Source organism: Phalaenopsis equestris, unplaced genomic scaffold (genome assembly GCF_001263595.1).
Source record: "Phalaenopsis equestris unplaced genomic scaffold, ASM126359v1 Scaffold000428, whole genome shotgun sequence".
NCBI lineage: Eukaryota > Viridiplantae > Streptophyta > Magnoliopsida > Asparagales > Orchidaceae > Phalaenopsis > Phalaenopsis equestris.
Window position 1 is genome coordinate 2,234,138 of NW_018164869.1, and position 9,544 is coordinate 2,243,681.

Sequence of the window (9,544 nt, forward strand, 5' to 3'; positions counted from 1 at the left end):
GGCGTTTTGAAAACGCTGCCCGCACTTATAAGCTGCCCCAACAAACCCTGTATCTTCTAGTAAGTTTCTCGCTTCTATTTTCATATATTTGTAGGCTACAATATGTTACAGGGAGGTAACAAAAGGTATAACTCGGATATGATCCCTCAATATTCTCACTGTAACCTATCTGTAGGCTACTGACGACGTACGCAATTTTCCCCCCCTTTTTTAGGTAATTTTTTGAGGTTCCTTTTTGTTCAATTAAAACCTTTTGTCTAGGTTGCGGTTAGCCGGTTAAGTGGTTAAATGGACACCAACTAATTTAGTACATAGAATTTAAGACTGATTTTATTGCCGGGAAGTTAAGAACACGTTTCCATAATAATATATAGTTTTTAAAGCATCAATACATTCATTTTTGTAGAATTTATAAAGATTTATAAAAATCACATCGTATGTTTTTATTAAAAACAAAAGGTGGCAAGTTGGCAGACACGTTGCCATAATGCCATGCATGTATCTTACGTGGCAGAACACTAGCTATGTCTAAAGTATAATATTGAGCTATTTAAGTATGATGTAAATAAAGATAAGTAATTTATATTATTCTATGAACTAGAAGCATGTACCTAATGTATATAGAAACATAATTTGAACTTTGAGAGCCATCATCTAATGGTACTCTTTATTCTATTGTAGGCAATAGTTCTAGCTGAATGCCAGTGGCTTGATTTGATTGTTGTCTTTATATAATGGAGAAATGATAATTAGGAAGATTTGTGTTTGTATTTTGATATTTTATACATGTCCGTTGCGTTCTGTCATGTAGTTGGAGATAGTTGATAAAGGGGTGTTGAAGGTAGGACAGGATTGTTCTCTTCATAAAGCATGAGATCAAATAATCAAACCAGTTCTATTTGAACATCAATAGTTGATAGATCTCAAGCATCATTGATACACTTTAAACATTGTAGGTCGGGAAAACTTTAATAGCAAGTTTCATCTGATCACTAGTAGTCGATAGATCTCAAGTATCATTCTGTCACACTTTAAAGAAATCTATGAGGAACGTTGTAGGTTAGGTAAACTTTAATTGACTTGAATTACTTTGCTGTTCTTCTTCTAGGAGAGAGATCGTACAATTGAAAGGTCTTGTGATAGATTTCCATGGCTTACATGTATTTGATTTAGGTGGATGTCAACATTGTTCTATGATTAGTATTTGACAGATGTGATAGAGAGGAGCTGGGTTGCAATACATAGCACTCTATAATTCTATAAAGCCAATATTTCTTCCCACCAATATTCATTTGAATATGCACAAACATCACATACTCGTAGAGTTTTGGAAAGGATATTTAGGACCTTGTTGTTAGAAATTAAGACATTTCATTCGATTATTAGAATACTTAATACAAATTAATATTTAGCGTATATAAATATGTTAATGAAATCATAACAAAGTAATTTTAGGTTCAAATTTATTTTATTGAGCAACTTATTTTAATATTAAGCATATTAAATTTAGCGATCCTTTTCTCAAATGATCACATCAAATTTCTAATTTTATTTTCTGGAGTATTAAGAGTAAAAATATATTGACATCAGATCTGTCTCATCAATTAATTCATATAAAGATCTCGCAAGACATTCTACATGTCATTGGGGCCAAGTGAATAGTTAAAGTTATTGTATCAAAAAATCAATTTGATGGTCATCCAATTGCTTCATTAGTTAGATTTCATTTTCCCCTTAATTGTCATAAATTAGCACAACCTTTTTAATAATTAAGAAAAATGGAGCATTTACATGCATCCAATGCAATTCTTACATATTTATATGTCTAACATCTAAATATATAAGAATGATGTTGTATTTATATAAATCTTCCATGATTGCCCACACAGTCTCAATACTATGCTTCTCTAACGTGTAGGACGATGAATTGAGGAGATACCATGGGCTCCGGCTAGTAACCTCTTCGCTAGACAAGAAGCAGGAGATTGCAATCAAAGCCAGTCTAGATTCAGATTCCACCAGCGCCGCCTGGCCGGAGCGCGCGCCGCCATCATCAAGCCAGCAGGCAGCCCGCTCGTCCTCCGTCGCATTCGAGATCGCCGCAACGGCGGCATCCTACATCCATGACAAAGCCAAGAGTCTGCTCTACCGAGGATCACAAGCCACCGATGAGAATGAGATTGCAGCTGATTTTCAATCGGGTGGGAATTGCAGGACTTACAAGTCGAAAATGGCGACCTATGTCGCGGCATCGTCGGTAACGGCGGTGGTGGCGGCGGAGGAAAAGGCGAGGCTGGAGGCTGCCAGGGAACTACAGTCTCTGCATTCTTCGCCTTGCGAGTGGTTCGTGTGCGACGAGCCCAGCACCTGCACTCGCTGCTTCGTTATCCAGGTTCTTCAAAACTTCCTTTTTTTTCTATTAGTTTTGCAGGTGCTATTCCTGCTCTTGATGAAATCAATAGTGATGTGGAGGTGATAGAAAATAAAAAAATATTTTTTTTTAGCACAAGGGAATACTCCTCTCATGTTATTCTTCCGTTATTAAGGTGTTATTGTGGTGATATTAATGTATTATTGTGTTCTGGGAATAATCTTGGTATTATAATAACACAATAACACATCAATACTACTACAATAATATCTGAAAAACATAGAATAAAATAGGAGGAATATTCCCCTGTGTTTCAAGACCAGATTACAAGAAAATAACATATTAAATTTTCGGAGCATTAACATTGAGACCATCCTAAACTTGCTATTTACAAATCATTCACCCTTTTTCATCCATATTTTATATTCACACTCAAATACCAAAATTTATGAAAAAACCCCGATCCATATTTTTCATTTTTATCAAATTCTAATTAGTTTGATTGTGGCACACATTAAATACATCAAATACATCAATTTGATAGTTTAAAAAAAAAAAAAACATCTAAGTGGTTAATTTATAAATATCATTATTTTGGGTGATGTACATATAATTATCCCATAAATTTTTGTGGCATTTACATATAAACCCCCAAAAATTCGCTATTTACTAATCAACTATCATCTTTCATCCATTTTTCATATTCTCACTTTAAAATAAAAATTCATCATAAAATTCCAACTCATATTTTTTCATTCAGTTCAAATTCTCAATAGTTATATTGTGACATATGCAAATACATCAGTCCGATGTCTCCTCCATAAATATCAAAATTTCCAATGATCTATTCGTAATCATCCCCAAAATTTTTCTTAGCCATAAATTGAACAGCATAACAATTATCTATAAAATTTAATCTTAGCAAAAAGTTCAACTTTGAATTATCTTGTATAGTTATATGTATATATGTGTGTGTGTGTGTGCAACGTACTTAAATCAGTTGGTCGGACATCTTCTTGTCAGTTGTTTGTCTCCTCTGATATGGGGTTCAATTTCTCCGAGTGTAGGGTGTGGTACTCGAATTCTTAGACTCATGAGTGATAACCGAAGCTCGCATAATAACCCCTAGACATTTCTTTGTTAGTATATATATATATATATACATATATCCTCTCGCATCATAACATTGCTTATTCATCACAAAACATATATATCGATCTATATAAAAAGTAAGAACATTTAATTGCATCTAAACATTTGTTTGATGAAATGTCAGGGATCCGATTCTCTGGCCTCGTGGCAAGCCAATCTCTTCTTCGAGCCAACCAAGTTCGAAGTAAGTTCTCAGCCCCCCATCACAACCCCATTTAAAAATAAACCATTTTATATACATTTTTTTATGTATAATATAAGGATGCAACATATGATTATACAAAAAATGTGCATACAGTCATAATATAACATGAAGCAGGAAACAGAGGCTCTAGTCCACCGAGGAATCTACGAGGCAGCCAAAGGCATCTACCTCAAACTTCTTCCCGACATCCAGTCCCACCTCCTCACCCACGGCCCCAACGCCCGCTTCCGCTTCACCGGCCATTCCCTCGGAGGCAGCCTCTCCCTCCTCATCTCCCTCATGCTCCTCTCCCGCCGCGCCATCCCCCTCCCCTCCCTCCTCCCCATCGTCACCTTCGGCTCCCCCGCCGTCCTCTGCTCCGGCCACCTCGCCCTACATTCCCTCCGCCTCGACCAAACCCACATCCTCGCCGTCATGATGCACCGCGACATCGTCCCCCGCGCTTTCTCCTGCGACTACCCCAGCCACGTCGTCAAACTCCTCGGCCGCCTCAACACCTCCTTCCGCGCCCACACCTGCCTCAACGCCGACAAGCTGCTCTACTTCCCTCTCGGAAAGCAGTACATCCTGCAGCCGGACGACGAGTTCTCTCCGCCTCACCCCTGGCTTCCGTCTGGGGCTGCGTTATACGTGTTAGACTGCGACGGCGATGGCCGCCGCGGGGCGCTGCGGAGGTTTTTGAACACGCCGCATCCGCTGGAGACGCTGAGCCATCTCAAGGCTTATGGTTCTGATGGAACGATATTGCGAGATCATGATTCGGGGAACTATCTGGTGGCTTTGAACGGGCTTCTGCGGCGGCGTACGAGGGTTCGGTCGAGGAGGCGGCGGTGGAGCCAATGGTGCCCGCCGGAATCGTTGCCCGTTCATGCGTGGGTGAAACATGAGAGCCAGGTAGGGAAGGAGATTGCGTCCGGAGCTTGACATGGGATGGCATGCGGCTATTGTAAATAGGCAATTGGTTCCTCTTGGCTGGGATGATCTTTGTTTTGCCTGGTTGGTGTATATGAATTGTAATTTCAATCATGTCATGTGGCTTTTTCATTCTTCTTTGAAAGCACATTCTTATAAACTATATAATATTTCCTTCTAATAATGTATGGAGTGTGAATATATGAAGATGTTAGTATTATCATCCCATCTTTTCATGGAATACATGTTGAACATATCCCTATTTTAGGTGTACGAAAAATATGATATTATGAATCTAAAAGCAATGAAATGGGCAAGGACATAAGACGATTGTTGGGAGATCAGACGGCTGACTGATCGACCGAGCAACATGGATTATTCTGAGGAGTCTAATTATCGGAGGAGGAAGACGAGCGGTGTGCATAACCATCTCAAATAAGCGTCATTCCGTCGGCCCGACACTGAACTATTGGACGTTCCGCAATCCAAAAGGTTTGAAGGTTCATGCAGAGATCTACACCGTCGATTACCGCAAAGATGTATTTCTGTGGGCCCCATTTTTAACTTTTTTTTTTTAATTGATGGACGGTAGAGATCGGTGATCGACAGTGTAGCATTTCTGCATGCGGTGTCCGTATGGAATAATTTTTCGTCAAGGTGGAGGGTGGAGTCGGGCTCACGCCATAAGCTTGATTAATATTATGGAGTTCAAACTCGAGCTAAAGCTGTATTAGAAAAAGAGAAAAATAATATTAATTTAAGGTGATATTAGAATAAGATGATAATAAAATGAGTGATTAGTAGAGAAATAATAAAAATTCACTTTATAAAAATATACATAATATTATTTTTAAAATATTTTTAATACTTTAAAGATAAAATCTTAAATTTAATATATTTTAAGCATGTGTTATATCAATATTTTCTTAAATGAGTCGGCTCACGAGCTAACGAGTCGAGTCGGGGCTAGCTTCAGCTTGACTTGTTAACTCATCAAGCTTAGTTCAAGGGCCACTTATCGATCCAAGCTCGGGCTAACTCACAAGTCGGCTTGACTTACTTACACCCTGCTTGAATTTATTGTTCTATAATAATCTGATAAATAAGGTTTTTAGTAGAATAAAATCTTTCATTATCATAATATGTGATTTTTTTGCGAGAAAATCCCAGAATCTGGATGGAAACCGAATGCAGAGGAGCTCCAAGAATCCAAAGTAGTCCATGCCCTAATTTTAATCCTTCATTTCAATCGATCTTCCTTTCATGGCATTCGTTGCTATCTCGAGATGTAATATAGAGCGAGATGATTCAGAAAGAAAGAGGAAAGGGATCGAGCAAGCGACGAAGGTGTAGTCGGCTGCGGGCTCCTCGAATCTAATAGGTAATGGATGCCCTAAATTTCCCACTTTATTTTCTTGCATTTCTATGGCAATGTCACTTACTGTAAGCCTGAGATGAAAGATTGTGGGAATGTGTTTCAGTAGGAATGTATCTCGGGTCCTTTTGAGGTTGAATTTAGTTGTTGGAAGATTTACATACATACCACTCAGTTCTTACTTGTTTTACATGCTAACACCTAATCTTCAATTTTTATATACATGCTATCTTATCTATCCATGAAATTGTGTATTTCACATTTTTAAAAGTTAATCAAATTGAGGTTGTTTTGGTACATTTTAGAAGTATAGTTAAGTTTAAATTCAAGTTAATGAAATTATTAGAGTAAGGAGATATATTCCTTTAAGCTGTAATAAAATCGTTAGAGGAATTTTCCTAGGCGAGGTCTTAACACTTCTGAGCTAAAAATTTACACTACCATGTATATTCATTCATTTCATTTTACCTTCAAATAAAATCGTCGGGCTTTCCCTGGACAGAGGAGTTGCGGCAGAAGGAAGATAGAAAGAAAGAACGAAGAAGAAGATTGTCCTTCTTAACTTCTTCTTGGTGGCTTGTGACAGAAGAGAAATTGAGTTATTTCTCTTATAAGTTTATCTACTTCGGTGTATCTCGGTGTAGAGAGAGAAGAAGAGGGAGCAAGGAAGTGAGATATACTTTTTGTAAGTAGAGACAATTGGCTGGTGTATATTCCTAATTAGTAAAATCCTCTGCAACTCCGTGGACGTAGTCAATTTGCCGAACCACGTTTGCCGAACCACGTAAATTATTTGTGTGTTCCGCTGTATTACTGTTTTATGGTGTGAATTTTCTAGTTCTATTTTTCGCTTCATCGTCAATCGTTCTATTTTATTCTATATACTACAATAGGAACAACCAATCATACCCCATTGAATTGATTTAAAAGCCATGTCTTAATAGCCTCCATGCAATATAAGATAAGATAGTTTATTTTATTTTATAATTCCTTGTCTTACAACCATCACATTAAATCATAATTAGATTGACCATGAGGGTATTTTATGTTAAAATACTCAAATGCAATATTTCATTTAATTATTTTCTTATATAAGTCATAATTTAATCTATATGTGTATCAAAATCCTATCTTCACAAATATGCATATGTGCAGCAGTTAATTTTTTTTTTTAATCTAAAAAGGTTACTTTTTTCATAAATTTATCTTTGTCAAAACAACTCTATTTATTTATTTCACAATCAGGACCTATTTCCCCATATTCAAGCATGAACTCTTCCTTCATAATTGGTGAGTCTATTGCTGAAGTTTCCGTAAAGTTAATTTTAGCAAGTTCAGGATCTCTTTTGCTGTTCATTGCACATGGAGGCCGTGGAGTTAGTGATGTGCATGAAGAAGAGAGGCTTCCCACATTACCAAACTCCATATTTTTATATTTTTAGAAGCCCAAAACAGTTCACTCTCAGGTTTATTTTCCATCAAAAAGGAAAGGAGAATGAAGTTTTTCTTGCCTTGATTCTCTGTGTATGAGGTTTCAATCTTTAATTTATGATGTTTCTGAAAATATTAACGTCATGGTCAATTGTTGTGCTGAGTGAGAAGTCTCTGTTGTGGTTCATAAAGCCAGGAGCTTAATTCCTTTGTCTGCTATAGCCAACTATAGCATATGTGACTTCCATGGTAGGTGATGAAAAAGACTGTTGTGTTCTCATCAGATTCTTATGCTTGCTTCATTGCTGAGCAGACTCACTTTTTTCGGTGAGTGCAACGGTAATAGGCTATGTAAAATTGTATGAGCGCAGCTTTATTTAGCTTTCCTGGTTGAGTTTCTTTGCTAGATCACGAACTTGAGTTTGCCATCTATCTTCTTCAAGTCGTTAGTGTCTAGTGTTTATTGGATCCACAACAACTTGAAAGAAATAAAGTTAATCTTCCCTTTTTACAGGTATTATTTTGGAGTTAAAAGAGGATGGGAGGGAAAGAAAGAACACAAGATTGTTGGGAAAGTGGTGTGCCACTAAACAGGGGATGTGATGTTGAAATATAAACTTGTTTTAGTTGTTTAAATAAAGCTTAATTTCTATAAGCTTATTCTAGAATATGTGGTAGGTATGAAATTATTGTGTAGTAGGTGTGGTAGGTGTGGTAGGTGTTGAATTATTGTGTGGTAGGTGTGGAATTATTTGTAACCATTGGATTGTAATTGTGGTGGCACAATCCTAGCCATTAATTTAGGAGGTGCCACTAGTATAAATAGGGGTGGAGTCTTTGAGTTTGTATCAAGCCAAGTTAAGGTGTTAAATAAGAGTGAAGCTTCTTCCATAAGTTGTGTTTTTAGCCTTTGTCATTTCCTAAAAGCTTCTCCATTCCAACATAGAAAAGGTTTGAAACAACTACAAATGATAAGATTTTCATGATAAGATATTACAATATACATCTAATTTGCCACAAAAAAAATCTAAATATTATAATTTGAGATCTCATGTCACCACAAATATATTGTTAATTGGAACCAACAAGTATTATATGTACTAGTTGCATCCTATTTCATTGCACAAGATCTAATGAAGTGTTTCATAAATTCAATAGGAAATGAGGATTGCATGTGTATAAGGTTAGCAAATCAAAGTTCCATCATTTTGCATTAAATAAATTTCCCTTGATTGCATAAATTATTTATATTTTCCTTTTGAATTCTTGCACAAAATGCATGTACGGAGGCTCTCAATTATATACAAGATTCGGTTGATTGAATGGTAAGAATCATAATTTTATTAATGCAATGGCATATCCTCTTGGTTAAAGCTTCTGGTTGCATGCATTAGAAGTTTAGTCTCATTCAATAACTGCTTAAAAGTGCACAATTGTTAAAAAGTGAGGACGGCTTATTAACATCCTTAATATAACGACATGGATTGTGCATCCAACTTAGCTTAATGGTTGGGTTCCTTGTCTCCAAATAATGTCTTGATTTCTAGGTTTCGTACATATAAGTGTGCGCGTAAGTTTAAGAAAAGTAGCAATAAAGACTACAAACTACCAGTGTTATATACTTGTAAGATAATACTTATTTCTATGGATTTTTTTGCTTCTCTTTTATAATAATTTAGCTTAACCAAGTTTGAAAAGGAAGCGGCAATTTTTTGTTCATTTTCTAGTAAATGTGACTCCATATTTAGTAGAATGATATCCCCTCTCCTATCTAAAGATATTTTTTGTTTGAATATATAATTCATAAAAATTTGGTTTCTTATGTCCCGCTTGAGTCATTTTATGTTTCTATATGGTTCATATTTCACTTCTAGAGGAGCTTTCACAACGCCCAAAGTGTTCCATTACAGGAAAACAATATAAGAACCAAGGAAATAAATTGACAATAATAAAAACCAAGATTGACAAGTTTTATATTTTGAATAATTTTGAAAATTGACAAAACAAGAACATGTTGTGGCAAAAAAAAAAAAAAATACTATAATTACAACATGCAAAATTTTATGCCATAATATATATATATATATATATATATATA

General features: G+C 36.2%; 1 protein-coding gene and 1 long non-coding RNA gene across 2 annotated transcripts in view; both read left to right on the forward strand.

The window, feature by feature from the left end:
* The window catches only part of LOC110027531, a 6,012-nt gene extending 1,232 nt beyond the window's left edge, over positions 1-4,780 (forward strand). The window contains exons 2-4 of the mRNA XM_020729005.1: positions 1,919-2,392; positions 3,648-3,707; positions 3,843-4,780. Coding sequence (XP_020584664.1) covers positions 1,919-2,392; positions 3,648-3,707; positions 3,843-4,652 — 1,344 coding nt within the window. The 3' untranslated portion in view covers positions 4,653-4,780. The remainder of the gene's footprint in view (positions 1-1,918; positions 2,393-3,647; positions 3,708-3,842) is intronic.
* Positions 4,781-5,790: 1,010 nt separating this feature from the next.
* The window catches only part of LOC110027391, a 29,075-nt gene continuing 25,321 nt past the window's right edge, over positions 5,791-9,544 (forward strand). Inside the window, exon 1 of the long non-coding RNA XR_002294337.1 lies at positions 5,791-6,021. This is a non-coding gene — a long non-coding RNA (uncharacterized LOC110027391). The remainder of the gene's footprint in view (positions 6,022-9,544) is intronic.